Source organism: Mastacembelus armatus, chromosome 20 (assembly GCF_900324485.2).
Source record: "Mastacembelus armatus chromosome 20, fMasArm1.2, whole genome shotgun sequence".
In the NCBI taxonomy this organism is placed as follows: Eukaryota; Metazoa; Chordata; class Actinopteri; order Synbranchiformes; family Mastacembelidae; genus Mastacembelus; species Mastacembelus armatus.
This window is the reverse complement of record NC_046652.1, coordinates 17,077,739-17,104,679: the sequence shown is the minus strand read 5'-3', so window position 1 is coordinate 17,104,679 and position 26,941 is coordinate 17,077,739. Positions and strand designations below refer to the sequence as shown.

The following is a 26,941-nucleotide window of genomic DNA, read 5'->3' as shown; positions in this document are numbered from 1 at the left end:
GTCCAGAGGCTAGACCTCCCCAGACACACACACACACACACAGAGTCAGTCTTTGAATGGTAATAAAGACGGATGAGTTTCAACAAATCTACTAATTATCTCCAAAAAAGATTTTGTCTTGGCCAGAGGGAAGACAGACTGATTACACACCCACAACAAACAAAACAACCCTGCCTCGCAGTAATGAGCACGCTGATGACTGCTGTTGTCATTTCTCCTCAGGTTTCTCCAGGTTTTAATCACACATGTTGCAATCACATTAAAACTATTTTTGCTGTGCCAAACCAGTTTTAACATTAATATCTGGCCCGTGACTAATAAAAACCTTAATTCACCTGAGGTGTTTGTTCTCACACCATCAACAGAAAAGGACCCAACATGGCAAAAAAAATCTCAAACTTCATCTGAGCTGTGAATAATTCAGAATCCCCTTATGCATTAAACATATTTGACTTCTTTTTTGACTTCTGCCTTCATTTCCCTTAGGAATATGATCCAAAAACAACATGATATTGAGTCTTGTCTTGTCCATAGCATGTCCACATTCCTACCATTGCTGCAGACTCATCCATAGCAGTGTCAGCATGTTCTGACCCCAAGTTGACCCAGGCTACGGAGCCCAGGACGCCTTAAAATGCCTGTGCCATCAATACAAACACAGGAAGTCACCTCCCACCATGTGTGTCTGGGCCATTAAAGGTGATATATGGCCCCAAAATACAGATAATAAACACCGCTACTCCCCCAGGAGACCATGTTGCAGAAAATAATAATGCGGAAAACATAAATTGCCTACAGTGCAGTGAGAGAAACCTTTTCTAGTGAAAGTCACTTTAATGCCAAATACTGATATAAACTTAGCCCACACTGAATGTTTTATGAAGACATTTTTACATCTTAATGTGGAACACTTCCATCCTGCTTCCATTAAAAACGAGGGGGAGAGAGAGAGAGATAGGGTTTACTGAGGCGTTGCTGATGTGTTCTTCGTGTCCACGCAGACGAGCTCTGATTCTGGGTGACACTGAAAGCACATGCTGGGTATATTCTGGTGCTTTTGGTGCTTGGAAGTCATCTAGACAGCTTTTACTCTCATCCCTCTTCATCCTTTTTTCTACTTCCTATCTTCTTTTCCTCCTCCGCCTCTCTTAGACTTCGACTGCAGTGACCCTTTGGGAATGGAATCAGGAGACATAACGTCGGACCAGATCATAGCTTCTTCCCAGTACAACCCGAGCTGGTCCCCAGAGCGCTCCAGACTTAACTACTATGAAAATGCATGGACACCAGCAGAGGACTCAAACAAAGAGTGGATACAGGTACCACATAAAATGACTGTTTTGTGGATGTCGTAGATAATTTCTTTAAATGTAGTTTCAACTACTCAGGAAAGTTAAGGAATATTTAAAAACCAACCACGGCATCGTTCTGCAAAGTTATATTTATGTTCTGATTTATTCTCTGGGAGGTGAGGCACAATTGGGCAGCACGATGGTTTAGTGGTTAGCACTGTTGCCTCACAGCAAGAAGGTTCCTGGTTTGAAACCCATCAGGGGCCTTTCTGTGTGGAGTCTGCATGTTCTCCCTGTGCTTGTGTGGGTTTTCTCCAGGTACTCTGGTTTCCTCCCACAGTCCAAAAACATGTATGTCAGGTTGATTGGTGACTCTAAATTGCCCATAGGAGTGAGTGTGAGTGTGTGAGGTTGTTTGTCTCTATGTGGCCCTGTGATGGACTGGGGACCTGTCCAGGGTGGACCCCTGCCTTTCACCCAAAGAGAGCTGGGATAGGCTCCAGCTGATCCCTGGGACCCTGGTTAGGACTAAGGGGGTACAGATGATGGATGGGTGGTATGCAGTATTAAAAGTGACTACTGCCTCTTTAAACACATTAAGGGTTTTCTGTATTCGTTCTTCAGTCTCTGTGTCTGTCCAGCACTTTGATACAGTCCAGGAGTTTTGATGATGATGATCTCCAGTTTTCTGGTGTAGGAAATTAGACCTCTGGACACCCACACCTTACAAGAATTGTGCACTTTCTTTGTTATTGTGCACCTATTTGTTTACATGGCTCTCACTTTCCCATCTGTCTTCCTGTCCTATCCGATAACATTTCCTTTTATTGATAACAGGGATTTAGTCCAGACGTCCTGTCTACACATACACACAAACTAGAACACACACAAATAGCGGATCTGGATCTGGATTTTTTCTTCTTATCTGCGTGAAGCAAGCCAACTAGGAAAAACTCTAAGTGGAAAGATTAAGGAACTAGTTCTTCCTTTTGCAGATTTGAAAAGGTCATCTATCCCAAATCCTCTCACAGTACACCCCCCCCCACCCACCCGCTCCCTTCCCAGTGACAAAACCACCGCAGCACTACTTGCATTTGGAGCATGTTTGATTTATTAACCAAAAGCCTCCAGGTCTTGTAAATGCCCAGACTGTTTTTCTTTTCATACTTTTTTTATACAGTCTTTGCTTCAGTGCTGAAAAGTTTGGCCCCAGCATATTCCTGAGGGGATGAATAATAGAGTTGACCCAAAGCCAAACATTTGCTTGGGGAGGACCATAAGCAAGCTTTTCCTTTATTATTGCAATGAAAATATTGTCCTTGGGGCCCCTGCTGCTCGTTCAAACTAATTTAATCAGTGTGTGAGCTGCGTGTGTGGGTTCTCGTGCATTCTCTCATGCTTGTGTGTTTCTGTGCTCGCGGGTGAGCGGGAGGTTCTGGGAGGCAGAGGAACCCATCCTGCATCTGAGTGGATCAGGAAGAAACATAGCTTCCCTTATGCAGTTGGACTGTCTGTACCCTTAAGGGATTTCTCCCTCTCAGAGCATATTTCCTTGTTAACAGTCAAATATGAGTATTAACGTTAACAGGACAGACTTGAAGTCCGCCCCAGTTTGCCTTTTGTCAGCAGAAATGACAAGTGATCACAATGATTTGCTGTCACTTGAGACTTTCCCTGTTGGGTATTGATCATCTTGAAGTTTCATTTGGCAGTCAAATCTGGATTTGAAGGGGGATGTGCTCTAATGTTGCTGATTTACCAATGCTAATCAGATCAAAACTGAAAATGGAGCAAAAGAACCACGTCTGTGGTTGCCGCATAATTTATGTTTTCTAAGGCAGTGGTGCACTTTGCAGAGCACACTGAGCTGAAGCCCAATTATCAGAAGTGGTATTAAAACAGTATAATTCTTCAGGCTTCTTTCATTAAGCTCGCCTGTGGTACTGCAAGAAGCTCAGACGTCCTCGCAGCACTTACAAATCATCTCGCTGCACCATCAGATGCATAGTAATCAATGTATTTATTTCATTATCATCATCTGACTGCTGTTTGAGGACTGGAGTTTTATTATTCAAGACAGGTGGCTTTTTGATTCCTGGGCATTTTCCTTTTTGTCAAACATAATCCAGATTTGTGATCCATTTTAATGCTGCCTCATTCTGATGCATGGAGAAGAGGGGGGCAAGATGCTAGAGTCTGTGTGCACATCTCTGAGTAATTAGATCGGTGTGGTGTGGTTCAGCACTGGGTGCTGGGTTAGCCAGGTCATTAATCAGCTATTTGGTGAGCACAGAGAGGGGCTGATGTCCTTTGAGGGGGTTTGTGGCTTGAAGAGGGCGTAATTATCTCAACAGGCTTTCATTTCATTTTCCTTGTTCCTTTCAGATCTGTGTTTTTTTTTCCACTTCTCTCTTCTTCTCTTCACCTCATTCCAGATCTACATCACAGTAGATGGAAATTCATGCATCTTATTTGGCTGCATAAGCCACGGCCTCCTTTGAAGCTTAACAGGATGAATAGCAGGTGTCACTGAATAGCACGTTCTGGCAATAATAGACGACGCTACACTGCCAGGCTATGCAGCTTATGGCCTGAAACTGAGGCTGGGTCAGCAAAGACAACCTGAATTACAGACATCACTGCTAAGGAAGTACCTAGATCTGTCTGTGAAGGGAACATATTTGTTTTCAGACTGGTGAGTAATGGGGCTCGGTGACTGTGACAGGATTACTCCCTTAGATACTGATATGTGTGGATTGGATTTGTCAGTTTTGTTGGAGATAGGATCAGGTGGCCCGTCAGAGTCTCCACAGTATCTGAATGATGCAATGAAACCATTAATAATACACGCACCAGAAACAACTATCAATACCTGAAAGCCTCTTTATTGAGCATCTCTTGTTTATTTGGCCTCTGTATGTGTCTAATAACCTAAATTGTTTAATGATGGGAGGAGACAGGGAGTCAAAAGCACTAAACATACATATCAACCTTATTAGTGTTTCTTTACCTAATATGGCCCTTTATTCCGTGCATGTGATACTAATCACGAGGTAAAGTTGACCATTTATAGAGGTTTTGGGAGCATGACCCACCTTGACTGTGTTTCATCCTGTGAATCCATAAGGCAAACAGTGAAATTTGAGCCACTTAGCAAAGATAACAGGTTGAGATCAACCACCTGACCAACCACAATGATTTCTAATTGCACACTTCCTTGATAAAAACTGTTCTGGCCACCATAGAGTTTATTTTTTTCCACAGCCCCAAGTGCAAAGACCAGTGTGCTTCCTGTTTTCTTTCTCGTCTAAATGTGCTTTCAATTATTCCAGGACAATGAGCCACAGACATGCCCATGTTCTTCGCCGTTGCCTCTCTCTTCACGTCTGTCACCGTGCCACCGCTTTGCTCTGCCAAATGATGAGTAATTAGAATATGGACTGGTAATTAACAGCAGCATCTCTGTGGATGGAACCTAGCAAGAGCTCGCCTTTCCCAAATATTACATCCAATTGTGATTAAAATAATAATAATAATGATTATAATAATACTTTTGAAAAGGGAAACACAATGAAAAACATCATGAAACATAAGACCTGGTGTGCTACTCCAATAGAGCACTTTTATTATTTTACAGCCAAAGGTAAGAAAAGAGCTAAAAAAAGAGTCATGTGTGAAGAAAGGCACAACATCTCTACACTGATTAGCTGGTATCATCCATGCCCAGAAAACAAACCTGACAAGATGATAAGCTAAAGAATAAAAAGCTAATAATTAAGGATAAATAAGGTTTTTTATTTTTTAATTTTAAAAAAATAGGTGACTGGATGTTTGCAGATGGTGATTTTTTTCATTTTTTCTTCTCTGTTTTTTTTCCTGTTGGATCCTTTGAGATCTATAAAGCGTTTCCTGGATGGAGGCCTTAGTCCACTATTTGGCTGCCAGCTGTTTCTTAACTGGGAACACACACTTGGTTAGGGATAAACTCATTCCCCAGAGGCCTTGGTTATTCATTCAGCAGTCCCACCCCCACTCACACATACATGCAGATGGCAACCTATATTTACCCCGTCCAAATATGTATTTGGTGATCTTCTTCCAAAGAACATATTGCTGCGTGTAACTTCTTGGCAACTCAATTATAAGCCAATCAAGCAGTGAAAGATAGAGGTTTTTGCATCTTTGATTTTCCTGACCTTTTAAACCTTTTAAACCACATGTGTCACACAACAATGACTAGGCTTTAGATTTAAATACACATCATGTGGCCTCCTGCACATCCAACTCATACAGTATAGAGACTATTCACTCAGTAATGGATGGGCCTTATGATAATGATGCCACATGGACAATTATCTTTTCTGATACAAACACAAGTAATTGCATAAATACAAAGTCTGCCCCTCCCTGTCATTTACATATATAAACCTCAGTGAAATGCAGAGAGTGAATAGTGTTTTTTTTTTATTGTCTTGAGCCAAAATATTTATAGGAAAAGACAAATATGATAAAACATGAGGCAAACACAAGCTTCAGCTAAGTCTCAAAGTCCCTATAGATGCTGGATTAGTCATAATTCACATGCTTACGCACAATAATTACATGACCCATTAAGCCTGATTTTTGGGGCTTAACAAATCGTATGTCATCTGAGAGAGATGCACTGAGCGCTGCATGGCGTTTCTCAGTGCTATAGGTATGGGTTGATGTATGTAGGTCATTTTGTGCTTTTCACGGGTCACGGCTAAGAGGAGCCCCATGAGTAATCATTATCTAGGTCTATTTGTTTTCACTGCAGTCTCTGTGATGTGGGATGGACGGTGCTTTACACCCATGTAAGCCTCGCCTGTCCGTGAAGCCTCTGCATCATTCTTCAACCTCTAACAAGCAGCCTTTTATAAATCACGCTCATTACACAAACCCTGTTATCAGCCTGTGTCTGTGGAATTGAGCTATCTGCGAACTTCACTGGAGACACATGCTTCTGTCTTTCAATGCTTTCTGTCTTTCCAAGACACTGCTGTCAGTGGCCCCGTCCTCCACGTCCTCCATCTCTTATATCCTGTCACACAGTCCTTAAACTGCAGAGCGATCAAAGTAAGTTACAGTCTGCAATGAAAGAACTCCTCTAAAAATGTATTAGCCTTGAAAAATAAAAATATTAATTTTTAGAAAAAGCTCATTTAGTCCCAGAAGATTAAAGTCCGTGCAACACTATTCACATCAGCTGTATTTCAGAACGTCCGTACCCTGAGATTGTTTGAGTCGGCGCGAGTATGAGTGTTCCCAGTTAGCTGCACCGCTCATCTCATTCCCAGAGGCCCTTTGTCTCCATTACACCTAATGATGTCCTTTCTGAGAAAACGTTCCAAGGCAGCCTTCCTTTTAGATCTTTTTAGGAAAGCCTTTTCCATAAGTTGCTTTGACACTGGCCCAGACTGGAAGTGAGTGAGACTGGCCTTTTGATGGTGTCTCTGCCAAACCACATGCTTTTCCAAATCAAAAACAGATATTTATGGCCCTTTATAGACAATAATTCAGCTCCTGTGTTGACAGAATTTGATTTTGTCTCTATTTGGCTAAAGAAATCTGTGGCTTACTGTCAGTAAGCTCCTTTAGCATGTAGACAGGAACAACAGTATCTGTGTCTCTGTGTGACAGAGTTCTTCTTAGTCTCCATCCACCCAAACCCGTCGAGCAGCCAAGAGAGAAAGAGAAAAACCTCATTTTGGGCTTAGAGTCTGTTTATGTTTACTGGATGTCTTCTTACTGTACTCCTGAATGAATCAGAGGACTGAGAATGACTAGCATTCTGTGACGTGCAGATGTTTTCTTGCTTTTTGCTGTGTTGGCAGACAAAGTTATGGTGTCAACGTGCTTAAGCTCTTTTGATTTCACTGATTGAAACAACCTTGCTCATGCAGATATGGACGATCTCCTGTGTGGGTTCTGTGATCTACCCTCACATTAACGTCAAAGGCATCATGGTCGATGCTACTCTATTAAACCTGTGTTTACAATGCCAAAGGGTTTCTGCATCATTTCAGTATTTTATATCCATGTCTGCACGTAACACCATTACTCCTCATTAACATCAGTTCAGTCTGTCAGAAATAATGTGATTGCTTGTTAACATTCATTCATATAGTGATGAGTTTGTGTCCTTTGAAACCTTCTGAGTTTCACAGCAAGTCCTTTTCTTTCCTCCGTTACAGGCGAAACAGAACCCAGTTCGTTATCACTGGTGGCTGAAAAAAAAAAAAATGCATCGTGGGGCTTTTTGTTCCTAGAGCACGTGCAAATTGTAAAAAACCATGAATTTTGGATGTGGTCAAACAAAAATGCCTATAAATGCCTATTTATTTATTTATTTATAGATTAAACCCTAAATATGCTCCCAAAACACTATTATTAGTAAATAAATTAGTGAGCCAAAGTAGTAAATTATATTGTTCTTAATAATTTAGTGTTAAAACGTATGAAAACATTATATATTTCTGATTTCTGATCAAAGTCATTATAATCCAAAGTAAAGTTAGACAGACAACAATAATAAGGATAAAAAAATATTAAAGACTGTGTGTGTGTCTTTGTATATTTACGTGTCCTGGCAGTCAGAACCAGACATGATGGTTGACGAATACTGTGCTGCTTCACCGGGTCTGATGCAAATCAATGACTCACACTGGTCCAGCACACACACACACAACAAAACATTATATACTGTGATATACTGAACACACACACACACACACCCTCAGTCACTTACTCATGTGTCTCTCTGACCCCATCGCCTCTTGGTGTCTGCTTGTGAAAATATCTTCGCCCTCCTGTAATGTGCTGTGGTTGATGATTACTACATATTTTAGAAACACAATGTTTGATATTCAGCCTGTATCTCTCTTTTCTACTGACCAGTCCTGATGCGATTGCAGGTCCTGTTCTATTCATGAGTCACTTTAATCCAGTAAGTGATTGTCTCGCATCTCAGGAAATTAAGTTGTCATCCTTCGTCTCTTTCATTAAAGCGAATGTAATTTCATTGCTGTTTATTAGATTTGAGGTAGCGGCTGATGAGACTATGGCCCAGAGGTAATTCTAATAGTCGGGTTATATGTTTTACTTGTCGGTGCATTATTAATGCAGCCTGTGCACTGCAGTCTTTTTCCCCCCAAAAATTATTCATGCATTTGAACAGGAAAGATGCATAATGTTTCAGCTGGTTAATTATTTGTCATCTTTCTCGGTGCTGGAGGAGAATCTTGGTTCTCGTATAGTTACTGTGGAATTTTCCTACGATGGATGAATATGCAAAGTCATTCTGAATCTTCTTCTTTACCAGGTGGACCTTGGGTTCTTGCGGTTTGTCTCAGCCATCGGCACACAAGGCGCCATCTCCCAGGAGACAGAGAGAATTTACTTTGTAAAGTCTTACAAAGTGGACATCAGCTCTAATGGAGAGGACTGGATCACTTTGAAAGAAGGCTCCAAACAAAAGGTGCGAGACTCTTCCTGAGCTTTTGTGTGAGAACTGCTTGGGTTGGTGTAACCTTCCTGGCATTTCATGGCCCTTAGTTATGGGTCTAACTTTAAAAAAAAGGTAATTTCACCACGTTGCTTCATATAGTCTGTATAAGTGGATGGTATTTACAGCACAGACGTCAACACTGATGAAGCTACCTCAGGCTGATGTCGGGCTCTTGTCAGCTTGTAAAAGCAGCAGGGATATGACAAAAGACTTGACAAACAGGAATTAAAGGGGATAAGGAAATAAGGGACCAGGGGAGGTGGTCATGTTTGAGCATCTGGAATAGCTGGGTCCAGGAGAGAAAGGAAGGGAGGGATGGCATGTTTGACCAGAGTAAGTTCGGCTGTAACCATTGATTACTGATCAGGTATTTGTTTAACAAAAACACCCTTCACTATAGGGGTGTCTGGAGGGTCAGGGAGGCTTGTGTATGCGTAACAGTCTTCACAATGTGTGACAAGTAAATATCAGGAGGCATTTTTGAGAAAAAAAAAAAAGGTCTAAGGCCTCGAGTGGAACAAAGAAGTCTCAACAGCGACAGAGTATCCCAACAATGTTGCATGTTTGTGCTGCTGTGTTCCCTGAGTCCTTTATGGTCTCTCCACAGTGCACAGTCCTTTCTGTAAAGTGGCAGCATGAAGGTGCCGTGCTAACGCTAACCTCTGTTTTTACAGACTCTAAAGTGCTTTTGTGTGGGGAGACGCCATTTGCTACATGCTGAGTCTGCAGTTCGCTGTCTTTAGTGCAGCTTTGAAAAAAGTCACTTCCCAGGTTAGCAAGTGGAGGAGACATATGATGTTCAAGAGAGTGGATGACTCCTTAGTGGGTTACATAGGAGTAGTCAGGCTGTGTGGACTAATGGGTTGGTTTTAGTCCATTCTAGATCAACTGAACTGTCTTTCTGTCTGTCCATCCTGCCCCTCTCAACTGGATTCCTCTCCACCCCATAGCTACCCCACTGGGGGAGGGAGGGTTCACGAGGTCACCAGTGGATTCAGAACCGTGATGGACTGTGGGAAGTTGTTTTACTGGGTGGCTGCCCTCTTTGTATTAAACTATAGTGGAGTGTCAACCGGCCATAGAGAACAGTGACAGCTCTGCTCTTTAAATGAGACACTGCAATAAAACTTTCCCCAGGTCTGAAACCAGAGGGCAGAGAAAGTGTTTTATGAGTAAATCCCATCTTTTAAATCTTGCACATGCTGCCTCAGGTTTCACAGTCACAAGCCATGGCACATTGGTGCTGTGGCATGTGGTACAAGAGGAAGTGCTGGGGAAATTACAGCAGAGGCTGGGGAAAAAATGTATCAGCTGGGTAAGCCAGGAGTTTTCTGTGATATTCGTCTCATGTGGAAAATTTGCACGAGAAAATGCTGATCGCTCTCTTCCAGTTGTTAATCTCATTGGTTTAAAATAATTCTGAATATTTCCTGATCCTGCCTTTCTGGGATTTAACACAAAATTCCACCCTGCATCTCTACTCAACATTTTCCGCCATGACTTAGTTTTTCCTCCGTCCCTATCGCAGATTTTCCAAGGCAACACCAACCCAACAGACATCGCCAAGACGATGCTGCCCAAACCCACGCTGACACGCTTTGTCCGGATCCGTCCTGTTACCTGGGAAACAGGCATCGCACTGCGCTTCGAGGTGTATGGATGTAAGATATCAGGTCAGTGCTGGTGAGATCCCTGCTGTTCTGCATGTGTCTCACTTTGCTCACAGCTGCCACTGGAAACATCAGACTCAATTAGATGACGCCCACTGACTTTTTGCATTTCTACACATCTCAGTGATGCTTTAACTATTGGGAAACAGTTGGTGCTTCCTGCCCTGTCCCTTGTTGCACAAACACTTTACTTCTGCCAGGTGTAAGATGAAGCTCCGGCTCTGTGGAAGTCTTCCTCTGGAGCTAAAGGAAGTTGCTGCATAACAAAGCAGTGGCACATGAAGGAGGATTACCTATTTATGTCACCTCGTGTTTAGATGTTCCTCATTCAATATAGATGGAACAACAGCTGGTAGGCATGATGAAATAGGGTGAGCTCTATATCGTACCTTTCCTCCTGCTGATATAAACATATATGAAATGTGTGTGTTTGTGTGTAATGATGCCACACATGTGAGTTACATATATGGGGCTGCTCGTGTAATAGCGCTGTGGGCACAGCAGGGTTGCAGCTGGAGTGTGTGTTCCGGGCGCACAACCAGACCGCTGCAATGAGCATAAACACATCACAGGATCGAAGTCACCACAGTGCCTCCGTGATGACGTCTGCACCTCTGGGTGCTCTGAAGACACTGCCAGCTCCACTGCATGGTAACGGCGTAGTTGGGGAGAGAGTCTCAAGGGTTTTAAGAACTTGGCGATTCAGAACTACAGAACTTTAGTGATGAACTTAATCATTAAAGCTTAAATGGAGCTACAAATGGCAGCACGTTAATAAAAAGAGTCACCGCCCTCTTTTTTAGCTATGCTATGTATAAATATGTCTGATGGTCTAGTGATGCCACACCCAATCCCTAAATGTGACCCACATAGCCATGTATTACCATGTCCACACTCACAGTCCACAAACATTTATTTGTTACACTGGGTGTGTCCCTGCATGTGTGCCATCTCAGAAGCTTCTGTGACCACAGCTTAAGTTGATTATCAGCTCCAGATGACCTACGGAGCTCGTCCAAGGGTCTAAATTCAGATCAGTTCCTACATACAGACACGCCCCCTCTCGGTCACATGTACCTTTTTTTTTGAATATGCTTCCACTTCAAAGATGATCAGTGTGTAGTTTTGCTCTGCCTCAGCCTGTGACCACTCAAACAGATCTTGGCTGGAGATGAAAGAAAAACATTTAAAAAAAAAACAAAAACGCAGAAAACAGTCAAGAGGCTTGTGCTTGTTCCTTGCTCTGATTTTCTAGTATGGAGGATGAGAGATTCCTCCCACTCTTCTACAAGCAAAGGGATAAATGAGGGAGAGGTCCAGAGAGGAAAGGGCAAGTCTGAAAGAGGCCTTGTTCTACAGATGCAGCTATGCTTTTGAGTCTTGAATCCGTACAGTTCACACTTTGTCTCCTATAGACACAGATTTAATAATGCCAAGATTTATGTCTCCATGGGCATCCGTTAGTAAATATGTACTAGTGTAGAGAAAAGTTAGGGAAAGACAGACACTCGGCTTTAGCTCTAACAGAAAACAGAAAGTTGAGAGGATAGATATATCATTTTACAAGTATCATATTTTACTCTTTGAAGTGTTTCATAACATTTACTGATGTTAAAGCAAAAACAAAGTTACCACAAAAATGTGTATATGAGAAACTGTACCAGGCTGCTGATGTTACTGAATATGACCCAAATATAAGTTTGTTTACGCGTGTGTCGTTAGCATGTACTCTCCGTGATAGGGTTTCTCCATCTGCACAGCCATCCTGCAGTCCAGAGACGTATTAAATCACTGAAAATGTAATGTCCAATTTTAAGAACATAGCATAAACATGTTTTACTCCTGTGGACCACCTGCCAAAAAGGTGTGGGTTCAACATAAAAAGTGACACTGGTGCTTGAACACAGGTACTTTCATAATGAGAAATCTTTATGGGGTTGTTGTTGGGTTGCATCTGACTGACAGAGGAATGTACCATGAACATTTCATTAGTCAGGATCTTTGAACGCACGGCACTGGATGTTTCCCATCTTTTCTGTCGTACAAAAACACTAGGAAGGTCAGGGGGTTTATGTTAAACATACAACCTGTAGCCCGATGTTGTTCTGTTCAGCTGGAGGGATGTCAGGGAGAAGAAAGAATGAGGAAAACAGTCATCTTCTTTTGATAACGGTAGAAAAAAGAACGCAGGAGGTGGAAACACCAACTGAGAGGAGGATTTTAATTGGCTGCCTGGAGACGACCGCTTCAGGCAGAAGAATTAGTATGCATTGGATCTGCAGACAGGGGAGAAAAAGAGAAGAGGGAGAGATCACAGTAACAAACACAGAGAGTTTGGGGAATTGTTCTTCTCATTTCGACTTTCACTATATGAGCCACTTACACAACAAACTAGACGTTGGCGTGGATAATGATGTTGAACAAGCCTTTGGGTAGAGATTAGGTCTGTCTCATCTCTGCTGGTTTTCATTTGTTTGTATCAAAAATGTCCATTTTCCTTCTGTTTTGTCCTCCAGAGTACCCGTGCTCAGGCATGCTGGGTATGGTATCGGGATTGATCCCCGACAACCAAATCACCGCATCCTCCCATACCGACCGGAGCTGGGTACCGGAGAACGCACGTCTGCTGACCAGCAGGACAGGATGGACGCTGCTGCTCCAACCCCAGCCCTTCAGTAACGAGTGGCTGCAAGTGGATCTTGGTGAGGAGAAGCTTGTAAAGGGGTTGATCATCCAGGGAGGAAAACACCGTGAGAACAAAGTCTTTATGAAGAAGTTTCGGCTCGGCTTCAGCAACAACGGCTCTGACTGGAGGATGGTGTTGGACACCAATGGGAACAAACCAAAGGTGACTTTGCTTTATGCGTCACGAGCTACGATGCCCTTGAGTTATGCTTGAGGATGTCTAAAATCACCCATGACACTTAACTATGTGTTTTTTGTTTTTTTTCCAAGGGAACTGGTTAAAATTTAAGGTTTGATTTTTACACGTTGTGGGGAAAAACAATTTAAAAGACACATTTTATTCAGCTTTCACCACAGCCTTTCACCTGGATGTTGGGAGTCATTCAGCAGTCTTTCCAAGTCAATTTCAGCAGTGCTTTGAATCACATTAGGATAACATCTCATGTCTCTCTGAGTCCTTTCCCAGTTGAGTGTGCTTTGTATGCTGCACAACACACACTATTCAACCCTTTCAGTGAGGAGTGAAACCTCTCCAGAGAGGAAGATGGCAACAGGAAATATTAAACATGGGACTTTTTTTCTCTCTCTCTCTGGTGCTGGAATATATCACAGTGTTGGTAAATTCTAGGCATCGCTTAATTTCAGGTTAAAATAGGTTGTTGTAAAGCCCAGTCCGTGAATCCTTCTGCTTGGTTCTCACACACCCCACAACCTCTTGTTTTTCATCCGTTATTCCTTTACTTGCAGACGATCTGAGGAAAAGTTGAAGGAGCTGAAAGTTGCTTTTGACAGAGGTGTGTGTAGTGCTGTCTCTGCCACTGGCCCCCCTGAGACATACACCCATTATTTATCAGCTCGTCAGAGAAAAAGACAAGAACGTAACAGTCTAGTCCAATCTATGAGTGAGGGAACTCTCTACTTGGACAGACAGCACGAGCTCCGCAGGATCTATAATGAAGGAATAAACTACATCAGCGTTTTAAATGCATAGTCATACTTGTGTGGTTATTTTGGTGAAAGTAACTCAGTTTGCAGTGTAACTAATTACTTTCAAATGACAGTAATATAGAAAGTATCACATTACATTTGTATTATTTTTTTTTTTACTCAACCCATCTCTTCTCCCTGTCCTGGACAGATATTTGAAGGGAATAGCAACTACGACACTCCTGAGCTGAGGACGGTGGAGCCTCTTCTGACCCGTTTCATCAGGATATACCCAGACAGGGCCAGTCCTGCTGGAATGGGTTTGCGACTTGAGCTTCTGGGCTGTGAGATTGAAGGTAAACTGTTAATATCTGACTTCACTTTTGATGCAAAATATGAAAACAAGGCTGTGATAACACCATGGTAGTGAGATTTCTATGTGATGTACTGGTTTTTCCACAAGCAGTAGTGTAGTATATTCACTCACAGACAGTCTGTCCATGCTCACAGCTGTGTCTTTACTCACACACAGGCTGGCCATCAGTCCTCCAACTTAATGACATGGCAGTAAATATTGTAGCTTGCACTTCATGTCTTTGTAACCATTTATTTAAAGCTCTGCATGAGGGTCCCCTGTGTTAAGCAAATAGCCACCCAGCTCTTGCTCTTTAGCCCTAAAAGGGACAGTTGCTGGGTGTTGTTGCTGCACCCATACCCTGCACCCTGTAGAGGGGATCAGATGAACTTGGCACAGCAGAATTACTTCAGTTTGGACCCTTTTACATTTGCTCCAAACACCCCTGCATGTCTGTCTTCTTTCATGAAGAAAGAATTACACACAGGACTGCACACAGTTTGATGTCTTTGAAATCATCCCAGTTTTTACTAGGTGTTGAACTGTCTCTCTCAAAGCTGACCTAGCACAGAAACAGCCCAGAGATAAAGGAGGATGTAGTGTTTAAGCCTTGGGTGGATTAACATATTGGATTTCAGGACGGCCCATTCTAAGCCTCATGGACTCCCATCAAGAGCTTTAGTCAGATGATAACATTAATACCAAATACCCATACTGACACAACACACACACAGTGAAACTACAGTCATTCTGTGAAACTGTGTTTGTAGTGAGAGGTCCAAATTCTCATTTCTGTGAGCAGCTCCCCTGACATAACTCTGACCCCAGCCCTGATCTTCCCCACCTCGAATTTGATCTACCTCATATTTCATCTTGCACAGACGGAGTGAAACTACTGTCTCACACACCTGCACACAGACTCACAACCTCCCTTGGTTCTTTTACGCTGTCTGCACTGAGCAATCCTATTCATTACTCAGTGTAAAGTCACACATATGCACACACACCACATGATGGCGGTGCAGCAGCAGAGCATGGTGTGGATCTAAGGCCTTCTCCACACCCGAGAGTAACAGAGCGATGATGGTGTGGCGCTGTGCCGACCAGGGGGCTATTTTTCTTCATCTTTGAGTTTCTACAGCCTTAAACTTTTCCTTCAACCTTATTTTTACTGTCAGTCTTTAACAGGTTGATAAAGGAGAATCACTAGGAGCAAAGGCATAGATCAGTTGTAGCTGTGTACATATTTAAGAGGGTTTTTTTTCTTGATTTTCTATTTTAACTATAAAGCTGATGTTTCTGATTATATCAGAATATCTCCACGTTATTGTGCTTTGACTGTGGCACTGTGTCTGTCTGATTTGAGAGGTGTTCACCTTCAAATTTTAATGACGCTTGGCTCTTCTCCTTATCATGTTCAAATGCACTTATGAATGTAATGTCATTTCAAAGCCTGTAGCACGTTAATAATTTAATCTCAGTGTCGCTTGAGGCAACAATATAGTCAGACAATGTAACGGCACAATAGTTTACATCACCTTACCTTTTCAGAGAAACAAGAGAAAGCATATAAATTAAGGCTTGCTTCAAATTATGAAACCAAATAACAAAGCCCTTAAGCCAAAGCTAATCCCCACCGGTCCCTGCATCGTTTCCTGTTTAACTTGAAATATAATCTGTATTGTTTGCTGTCTCTCTTCTTCATCTACAGCTCCTACGCTCCCAGCTACCACAATAATCCCAAGCATCACTCAGTCAGACGAATGTGACGATGATCATGCAAGTTGTCACAGCGGCACAGGTGATGACTACGATGTGACAGGTGCTAACATTGTCTTCGTGAGGCTGCCACCAACCTCACCTCTTCCCTTCTTTCCGCCATAGTTCAGGCTTATATCGTCACCGCCTCTTTCCCAGCTTCAACGCTGTTTTACCGCAGTTTGATCTGACAGTTTAGCTACTCCGCCATCTATTGTGCACGCTCACGCACGTACATACATGCACTCTCATGCAGATTGCCAGGTACACAGCTCTAATTACTTGCACCTGTAGCTCCCACCTCCCTCTTCAGCCTTTCCCCTCCCAAGCACACTCTGGCAACTCGCAGGAGAGCGTGATCACATCTGCACCAGAGACCACCAGATGTGCACACCTAGACACACACAGACTTATTAACAGCCACTTCTGCCTGTCTCTAGTCTCTCATCTCTCAACACCTTACCCTGCAGCTATTTTTCAACTTACTCCACTTGACATAATTTCCCATTAACCCAGTAACTCTGCACTACAGTCTGCACTCTGCATTTTAACCAGCAGTCTCTAATGATGACCATGGTCAGTGTCAGACACATGTTTTCAGAGTAAAGTGATTCAGTGGACAAAGACACCAAGGCAGGGTACACAGGGCATCTGTTAGCTAAACTGAGTTAATATGGACACATTTAGTGCATGGGTGCTGTTAGAAAAGCTAATTTGGAGCTAACTATGCGTTTGTTGTGACAGGTGGTACCATGGTGGCACAGACAACCACTGCTGAAGTGGATACTATGCCAGGTAAGCAGAAAATGTAAATACTTTTCTTTCCCATCAACAATTCCACATTTTGCTACTGTAAGTGCTGAACATATCATCTTTTAAAATCACATCCTGAAATATAGGATAAGTATTTATTTATTTATTTACTTACCCACCTACTCAAGAAGCGCAGCTTGGTTAATGACTGCCAGCTCAAGGAAGCCTCTCTCCTCTGTCGATGTGTGTGTTATTGAAGCCGATGATGTGGCCCTGCGAGGCTCCTGCTGACAGGGTGAGGGAGGTGGTGTGAAACTGAGCGATTTGATGATTAGCACTGGTGCTCGGCTGCTGCCTTCTCAGCATAATCACTAATCAGTGGGCAGACACTGACTAAAACACACACACACACACACACTAGAACATAAAACAGGAAATCACAATGCAAATGACCACAGGAAATTACGTATGCTCTGGGGCCATGTGCACACACACACACACACACACACACACACACTCACACACACACGCACACGCACACGCACGCACACACAGTACTGTTTCCTATAGCAGGTTGATGAGACAGCAGCCAGCTAGGAGGCTGTGCCCCAGTCTGACCTTGGCTAATGGGCCATAGACTCCATCCAGCCCCCTTCACTCTATCAGCTGCCTCTGTGATCGGTCTACAGTCTGCTGGGCCACCTGGGAAAATAAAAGATGAGAGTTCAGGGGAAGGTGCATGTGTGTGCATTCATATTTCTATCTGTCTGCGAGCAAACATATATCTGTCTTTTCGTTTCAAGAGTCTCAAACCATGTATTCCAGTGTGGGTGCATGCTTCCCGTGCACCCTAATCTTAGAGGATGTAGTTACTGTTGGCACTGATGAGAAAAAGTCTTTTTTCCATCAAGTGACCAAGTGAGTCCTGTGGCTGCTCGTACCATCCAGAGGTTGTTGGTAGCCTCAGTTATACCTCCAAAGAATTGAACAAAAAAAAAAAAAAAGCAAAACTCAATTTAGTTGGGAATGAGACTTTATAATGAAAAAAGTGACGTGCCCTCTGAAGTCTAGTTCCTCATGTGAATTGCATTTAATAGGTAAATAGAGTCATTTCATGCAGAAGCTAGTTAAACCCTCCCATTATTAAAGGGAGTATCGACTCCTATATGCTGCTATATTCCCATTATGAAAGGGAATGGTGCTCACGTAAGCTGCCACTTCGAGAGCTGCCTCGCCGTATCTCTAAAGGCATCACTTGCATCTCATTCCCTTGTGTTCCTTGTAACCTGGTTCCTTCTTTATCCAATTTGAAAAACACTGAAGCCCATGCTGCCACATTTCTTGCCTCTGTGGAAGTTTCTTCATCACAGCAAGTGTCCATGATGGATTGCAGTGTTGGAATAGTGCCTAGTTACACTTACCATAGTGGTCTTTAAACCTCAAGTCCCTGTTCTCATTAAAATCCTCTGCTCTCTGTGGTTTACAATACATTTTCCTCTCTCAATTGGAAACGATGTCCATCGCTTTGAAAAGTGTTAATTGGCAATAGTCAAGATTATATGAGATCTATGATTCTAGTTTACTCTTTCTCTTTTGTCTGTTCCACTTTGTTTCTCCAACCTGAGTTGGCTGTGGGAAGATTTGGGAGCTTATGTCTGATAGTTCTTTGCTGCCCTCTGGTGGTTATAGATGGTCAGGCTAAGTGGAGGATGCCCCAAACTATAGCCAGCGGTTAAATCATGACCGGCTTATGGATCTTTGATAGGCTATATGCCAGAACTCTGAGCTAATTCCTGTTTTAGAATTAACTTGAAAACGTCTGACACATGATCTTGACCTTTATTCAACATATTTGCAGCTTTTCTGTGGTTTGCATGTGACTTTGGGTGGGCCAATGACCCATCTTTCTGCAGCTGGACATCTGAGGACACTGGGTCTAAGTGGCAGATCCAGTCCAGTGGCACACCAACCCTCAACACTGGACCCAACATGGATCACACAGGTGGGAGGCCTGTAGATTCCTGCTCAAATGAACCAAACAATATGCAAAATTCTAACACGGCACATGCTAAATGTCACATTTCCTTTCAGTCTCATAGATTCTGTCTGTTCTGTCGGTTCTTTTATCCAACAGGTGGATCAGGGAACTTCATCTACACTTTGGCAACAGGTTCCCAAGAGACAGAGGTGGCTCGGCTGGTCAGTCCAGTGGTCAGCTCACCAGACTTAGACCTGTGTGTGTCCTTTTGGTACCACATGTTTGGATCACACATTGGCACACTGCATATCAAACAGCGCAAACAGACGGTTGACGGACCAGCGGATGTCTTGCTGTGGACAGTCAGTGGTCACCAAGGCAACCGCTGGAGAGAAGGTCGGGTCTTTGTGCCACGCACGAACAAATCCTATCAGGTAAATCATAATTTCAGACCTTCCTTTCCATTCGTGACTTCAAGAACAGGTTGTCAAAAAGTCACTGTTCTTTTTTCAAGGTGGTGATTGAAGGTCTGGTGGAAAGAAAAAGCTGGGGAGACATTGCAGTGGATGACATTAGGGTTCTCAATGGACTCAGCATGGCAGATTGTAAAGGTGAGGCTTTTAGTGTTCGTTGTTTGAATGCCTTGATCATGACTACACACGTCTGTGTATAACAAATGCAGACTGGGGTTCAAAAGCATGACTTAAAGTCCACAGTCTGACCTTTATGTGCTTCGTTTCCAAATCCAGTTAAAGGTCAGTAATGCTGGAAAACTATGGATGAAGACACAAAAGACCATCTTCTCTATATATGTAGGGTGGTAATTAGTGGATGAATTGCAGGTGAGCCAGACTGGAAGGGGGAGTGTGAGGTGGTGGGCACCCACAGAGCAGGGAGTGGCCAGGTCTGGAATGACAGAGAGATTGTAATAGCCGATGGCACCGAAAGCGAACAGATGAGAAAGTGACAGAACCCCCAGCCTTTCTCCCACCTCTCGATGGAAGGTTCTCAACATCACTGTGGGATTTTCTAGCATTGTTCAGGACAACTGGGGACTTGTCCAACTCAAGAGAAGGCACAGATAAACAACCTTGAAGATGGGCAGCTTCACAAAACCCAGCATGATACTCTTTGGATTCCAGCTTTAGCATGAGGTTTTGGTTGTCAGTCAGACTTACTGACCAGGGACTTGCTATGGCCCAGGTGTGTACCACTCTCAGGTAATGGGATGAAGTATGAAGGAGAGTGGCGTGAGCCCTGACCTACTATCACGCATCATTAAATCAACAAAGTACGTTTTTTTGTGCATTCTCAACCCAGATTAGTTGCTGGGACCAGGATGCAGGATTGAACTTCACATGGAACCTGGAGAAAAGTGGTTTGAGCATTGCTTACCTCCTGTTCTACAGGCCCAGTTATTGCCCACTCCACACAAGTTGCCCAGAGCTCTCCTGGCCTGCCTGGAGTTGAGTTAGTGTGTATGCCAAGCGAATTCCTGTTTTTTTATGGTCTGTTCATTCCACCAAACCGTACCCCCTAATAAACATCTGGTAAAAAAATGGCATAAACTAAAAAGCTAAAGTTTCTTCCAGGTGCTGTGGTTTGGCCATTGTGTAACTTCTTTCACATTATTTGGGATCACTTGGATGCTGTATGTGGAAAACCCAAAACCCAAAAAGCAGACAGCTGAGGAATGAAACTCGCATGGGAGCTGAAGTGAAGAGCTGCTTTTCCAGATATCTCCATAATATGTTCCTCCTGATTCTTGGAAAAAATATTAAAATGTCATCAAGGCACATGAACACAGGCTTAATCATCACGTCTCTCTCCTGGGTAGGGTAGTACCATTTCTTGATGGTTATGTTGTTTAGTCTACAAAAGTCAGGGATCCAGGCGTCTTGTCTTTTTCTTTCCATGAAGAAGAATCCCACCCCAGCTTAAGAATGGATGATGAGCCTGGCAGCCAGACTCTGCATTAAGTACTTTTTCATTGGCTTCTCATGGATTTCAGGTGTGAAGAACAAATAGAACCACCTTTGGGAGATGATGGCAATAGACTGATATCCTAATCGTACAGTCAGTGAAGATGGACAATACTTACACTCCATCAGGTATGATGACCAACCCTTCCAGTTACTGGCAGTCAGAGGTGTTGGTGCAAGCGTGAACACCCCTAGAGCTTCCTGCTGAGAGGACACCTGCCTTTTCTCCCTCTCCTTCAAATGCTGATCAATCAGGATGGTAACAGTGCTCATTGCTCTTGCTACCAGTTTATCTTGTCTATGCACAATGCTCCATATTCCTGCTGCTTTCTGCAACAACAATGTGAAAATCAGTGGAGTAATCTACCAACCCTGACTCACCTTGATGAAGGTCAATCCTTGGAGCTGAACATCTGAAACTGCTTTGAAAAGCTGGAGGGAGGAGCTATGGTGGACGGCTGTTCCCCAGTACCAAGCATGGGCTGAGGGCTGTCACCTGAGGCAACCTGAACAGCAGTGACAGCTGAGTTAGGAACAGCAAGTAGTTGTTGGATTCACCTGAGTAACATTCTGGTGGCGACTGCTGAAAGTGCAGTCAGGGCCTAGAAATCAATCTGCTGAAACTGGTTGGTGATTGCAGATGGTCTTGACCAGTTTGCACAGTGTACTGGTGTTGTTAGAGTGCATTGTGTCCAGTACTATCACAAATACAACACTGGATCAGTCCCTGCAAAAGTACAACTGGAGAGGCAGGGGCAAAGTCCAAAATCCAGGCATTGGTCAGAAACAAAAAGAGAGGCAAACAAGCAGGTTTTGAAACACGGGGAAACCAATGACACAAAGTCAGAGTGACTGCAGGGACTGGTCAGGTCTATGATGACAGATAGTATGAGCTGATGGAGCAGAGTAAACCGATTGAATGTGTTGATTTTTCTCTTTCGGCCCTGTATTTAAATAGAATTTCTGTTTGATCAGATCCTGACATACCGACTGAGCCCATGCTGCCAGAGGACAGCTTCAGTGAAATCCGTAAGTCATTTCACATGAAGGATTTATATCTTTTTTTTTTTTTTTTTTTTTTTTTAAAGAACCTCTTCTCCAAATCCTTCATACTTTACGTTCTCACATTCTACTCTTCTGCTTCTGTCTGTCCTGTACAGTTGAGGAGATTACCGAATACCCGGTCTTTGTGGAGACCAACCAGATCAGTGGAGCAGGCAACATGCTAAAGACACTCGACCCCATCCTTATTACTATCATTGCTATGTCAGCCCTAGGGGTCTTCCTCGGTGCCATTTGTGGCGTGGTCCTGTACTGCGCCTGCTCCCATGGAGGCATGTCGGACAGGAACTTATCAGCCCTGGAGAACTATAACTTTGAACTGGTGGATGGTGTCAAGCTAAAGAAGGACAAACTGAATGTACAGAGCTCATACTCAGAGGCCTGAGGTGGGACTGAGTGCATTGGTGTGACTGTCTGACGTGCAGATCGTGCACAAAACTGGCTGTATACATATCCTCTTGTAAAGAGCTCAAGGAATTGCCAACACTCTTTTAACTCGCTGGATGAGGGACAACTTCAGGACCCAATGGGAGGTTTGGACTGATCCTCGCTTTTCTCAGGAGCTGCAGTAAAAGAACCTACCAGTAGGGGACACTGTGTACAATAAATACAGAAAAAAATGTATAGACGATTTAGATGAGATTTTAATTTTCTATATTGATTTGCATTCATTTTTACAATCGGATGCTGGTGTTGAGACCAATTTAATAATAATGTTTGAAATATTTATGATTTTGTGGGAAGGATTTTTTTTTATTTTTTATTATGAGTTCAAGAAGCCTCATTTATTTTCAACTAATGAAAAAGATTTATGAAAATCTAAATGAACCATATGGAGAAAAACTGTAGATTAGCCCCATGGTGTGGCATACAGGGTGTGCCCATAATCCAGGAACAAGTTTCTCCTTTCCCTTTCCCCTTTGACACCTATCACACTAAAAGTGAGGGTCCCAATATATGGTTCTGACAGTGCCTTTAGTACATTTTTGTTGGGTTCCTCTGTTGATACTGTTTTTCGTTGTTCTTTAAATGTACTTGGCTTAATTTCTCACAGGAAACAGGGGCATATTATCTTATAGATACCTGCAAAACAGGAAAACAATCTATCACTGCGCTTTATTTTTGGTTATTTTCTGTCCAAAAACACTGTAAATAAGTTTGAAAATATTTTATTGCCATTTTTAAAGAAAGTACAAAAGGAAAAAAAAAAAGCTGCAGTATCCCTTTTTCATGGTTTGTATGTGTGTAAATACTATTTTCTGACTGTTTTGTGGAAGGTGCAGTGTTATGGTTTGCAGTTTTAGATCACATCGCTCATAGGAGTAAGATTTGTGTGATGCTGAAGCGTCAGCAATTTCAATGTGCATTCCAGCCACCTCTCATCGAAACACCCACAAGAAACCAGACAACAAGTTAGCCAAAAGGCAAAAAAACAAAAAAAAACAACATAATGGAACCGATACAACCTGGTTTGAGTTTCACTGGTCACCTGATTTTTACACAGCTTCAGTATGCTCATGCTGCTGGCAGAAGAAGTGGTAAAATATATAAAATATCTGCCAGCATACCAAAAAAGAAAAAAAAAACAACAAACAATCATCTTTATTCCTCCAAAAGTCACTGTGGATTGTTCATGGAACAAGTGGTATCTGGAAAAAGCATCTTGAATGCACTTTGTTTTTTAATCCCTCGTGACAGGACTCTATTGAACGAGGGGTTAACACACTAACTGAAGAATGGTGCTATCATTATTTTAGCCAAATGTGTATTATGATAAACCCAGTTTGTACTGTTAACATGCTGTAGCTTAAGGCCTCCCGGGCCTCGGACAATTTTACGTGTTTCACTTGTAGCAGCCATAACATTGTGATGTCACAGCTGATGTCATTAGGAGAGGACACTAGTACCGTACGGGATCTAATGGTATCACCTGAATCAGGTCATCTGGCCCCTGTCCGTGGCCTTACCAAAGGATGGTTGCCCCCTTCTTGTTTGCTGGGGGTTCACAACACAAGTCATCGCTCACACAAGAAATTCTAATACGTGCTTTGCTCTTGCAGACCCCTTAAGGATAATCAGCCGGGGGAATACAAAGTGTAATGTTGTCTTTATTCCTTTTTAAGTTTAAAAGAACTGCTAATGTCAGCGCAGTGTGAAGACTCTTGTTTGTAAATGCACAGATGGGACAAGCCTTTCGTTACAGACTGCAGGGGGAAGGGACTCTGAACTTTTCATATGAGATTGACAGGAGTAGGACCCAAAGGCCCATCGGACCTGGAACTGTGGTTTTTCACGCCACAATCAAACAATCAGAAACTTCACCCTGAGAAGGGTGAGGTCTTTTACATCCTTGTGCTTTGTATGTGGTGCTGTAGTGAACACATTCTCAGCTTGTTCTTTCAGATTCAACCTGTACCATCTTGCGCTTTCAGCTACACAGGACAGTAGCTCCAGCGATATTTGCTAAACTAGAGAAAAAGGATACTGTAGCGTGGACTCAAAAAAGGCAATGTTGCACTGATAAATATATTTAAGTTAATGTGTTTATAGCGTTCATTAAAAAAAAAAAACAAAAAACAGAAGAAAGTCAAAAATGCAAAAACACGTGTTCGATTCTTTTCATTTGAATTTATATATATATATATATATAGTTTCAGATTGTGTGATATAATTCTGAAATGTAAAGATATTGAGATGTTTTCATTATTGAAAAAAGCTAAATAGATTTTCCAACAGTAACATGGCATATTAGCGTTTCATTTTGTACGGTCGTTCAAATTTTGTGCAGATTTTTCTTTTCTTTTTTTTTTTGTTTGTTTTTTACAAGAAAAAGAAAAGTTTTATTTTCAATACTGCTTCTGTATTTTGCTGTTCTACGGTCAATGAATAAACAGCAAGGCCTTAAAAAGAACAGAGAATATTTATTCCTATTTCCAGTCATGTTGTAAAGGGTTAACTAGCACCTTCACAGAGAACGGATTTAGAGAACCAAGAGCATCTTAATGTGCAATGATCATTTTTCCTTCTACCACATAAAGTGTGTGTGTGAGTGAGATAGCTCCAGTGACCTGCTGGACCACCATGGAGTGTTAGACTGTGTAAGCGACAGTATTGACCAAAGAGCCAGTAGAGTCTAGATATTGATGCTACACCCCCCTCCAAAAGTATTGGTGTAGTTTCTCTTTTTTCACACTAGGTGGCTCAGTGGAGTAGTATAATTAGGTACAAATGTCTCATGGACTTAGTGGTTAGCACTGTTACCTCACAGCAAGAAGGTTCCTGGTTTGAAACCCATCAGGGGCCTTTCTGTGTGGAGTTTGCATGTTCTCCCTGTGCTTGTGTGGGTTTTCTCCAGGTACTCTGGTTTCCTCCCACAGTCCAAAAACATGTATGTCAGGTTGATTGGTGACTCTAAATTGCCCATAGGAGTGAGTGTGAGTGTGTGAGGTTGTTTGTCTCTATGTGGCCCTGTGATGGACTGGGGACCTGTCCAGGGTGGACCCCTGCCTTTCACCCAAAGAGAGCTGGGATAGGCTCCAGCTGATCCCTGGGACGCTGATTAAGGACCAAGGGGGTATTTCTTCTTATATGATCAATAACAATAAAGTTTACAGAACGCATACAGTATATTACAGCAGACATAGTTACCTGTAGTTTTGAGGATAATTTGATATGTCACAGCTGTAAATACGATAATATATACGACGGATCAATTCCATTTCATTTTGAGGTTTCTTGTATTGTTTATGGTGGTACACTGTCATTCTGTCATGGTGTACTGCAGCACTTGAATATAACAGAACCACTGTTAATACTTTTAGTAACATGCACTTTTCTTTCTAGGAACTAATTAGCCAAACTACCTGCTGTAGTAAAAAAGTCTATTAATATCTTGTCAGGACATTGACAGCTGCAAACTAATCGATGGAAATTTTGTGTAACATAAACAAGAACGGAAATAAAAAAATAAGAGATGAAGGAGACGCTTTGCAGCATTTTTTGAGGCTTTTATTCCTGTTTGCATGCAACGACCAAAACAGACCACAGGGGGGCAGACGAATCCACCGAAGTACAGGCAAGTATGTATATATTGTACGGGATGTTTACTACAAGTCATCATTACTTCATATATATATATATGAAGGAAGTAATAAAGTATAAATATAAATATAGCTGTGCTGAGTATTATAGTTTGTTATTGAATAAAAATCTCTTTTTCATTATTTTTCCTCACTCTCTGAGGTTCTGTTATGGAGTATGAGGGAAATAAAGAGCTTCATTCCCATGTGAATCCTCCCAGGAGACTAAACAGGATCTTCTGGACCTGGTAATGGTGTTTTCTTTCCCCAGTGCTGAAGCTGATATAACATTCCACTAATTTTTAATCAAATAAAGTAACCGATTGATTATTTTTACTGTGGAAACTCATGATGTGTTATTATTAAAAATAATACAAGAAAAGGAGCATAAATTATTTTTCATTTCACTTTATGTTTGATTTCAGCACAGAGACATGAATATTTCACTCAGATCCTGACACTGCCTCAGTTTTCTTGCGTCCAACTTGAACAAATGACCTTTCACTTGCTGCCTAATATGCAGCCTGGTTCCAGACTAGAAAATCAGTTATTCAGACCTAATTCACCTGTCAGGGGTTTAAACGTTGTGGCTGATCGGTGTATATTTGTTAAAGATCTTCAGACATCAGATTTTTTACTGCTCTGTTTTCATATCTACTGATCTACACTCTCAGCCATGGACACTGGTATTTCAGACAAACATTAATACTTTGACTGGGGAATTATTATTCCAGGGCCAATGATTTATTTTATTCATGTGTTGTTAAGCAGACAGCAGTAAACCTCAGTCAGGCTACTAATCAATGAAAATGATAATGTGTCATGATCCCGAGCTTAGAGGAAACACCAGCACAGCTGCTACTGGTCCCAGT

The 26,941-nt window shown here is 42.3% G+C and overlaps 1 protein-coding gene across 3 annotated transcripts in view; it reads left to right on the top strand.

Annotated features, from left to right (window-relative positions):
• The window catches only part of nrp1a (neuropilin 1a), a 50,283-nt gene extending 25,382 nt beyond the window's left edge, over nt 1–24,901 (top strand). The window contains exons 7-18 of one of the 3 annotated variants that reach the window (XM_026292062.1): nt 1,153–1,319; nt 8,635–8,790; nt 10,349–10,493; nt 13,007–13,338; nt 14,314–14,458; nt 16,169–16,279; nt 16,960–17,010; nt 18,827–18,970; nt 19,103–19,380; nt 19,461–19,557; nt 21,904–21,957; nt 22,089–24,901. In XM_026292062.1, the coding sequence (XP_026147847.1) occupies nt 1,153–1,319; nt 8,635–8,790; nt 10,349–10,493; nt 13,007–13,338; nt 14,314–14,458; nt 16,169–16,279; nt 16,960–17,010; nt 18,827–18,970; nt 19,103–19,380; nt 19,461–19,557; nt 21,904–21,957; nt 22,089–22,375 (1,967 nt within the window). In that variant the 3' untranslated portion in view covers nt 22,376–24,901. The remainder of the gene's footprint in view (nt 1–1,152; nt 1,320–8,634; nt 8,791–10,348; nt 10,494–13,006; nt 13,339–14,313; nt 14,459–16,168; nt 16,280–16,959; nt 17,011–18,826; nt 18,971–19,102; nt 19,381–19,460; nt 19,558–21,903; nt 21,958–22,088) is intronic. The other 2 variants (XM_026292061.1, XM_026292063.1) reach the window with 2 other exon arrangements.
• Nucleotides 24,902–26,941: the final 2,040 nt, after the last annotated feature.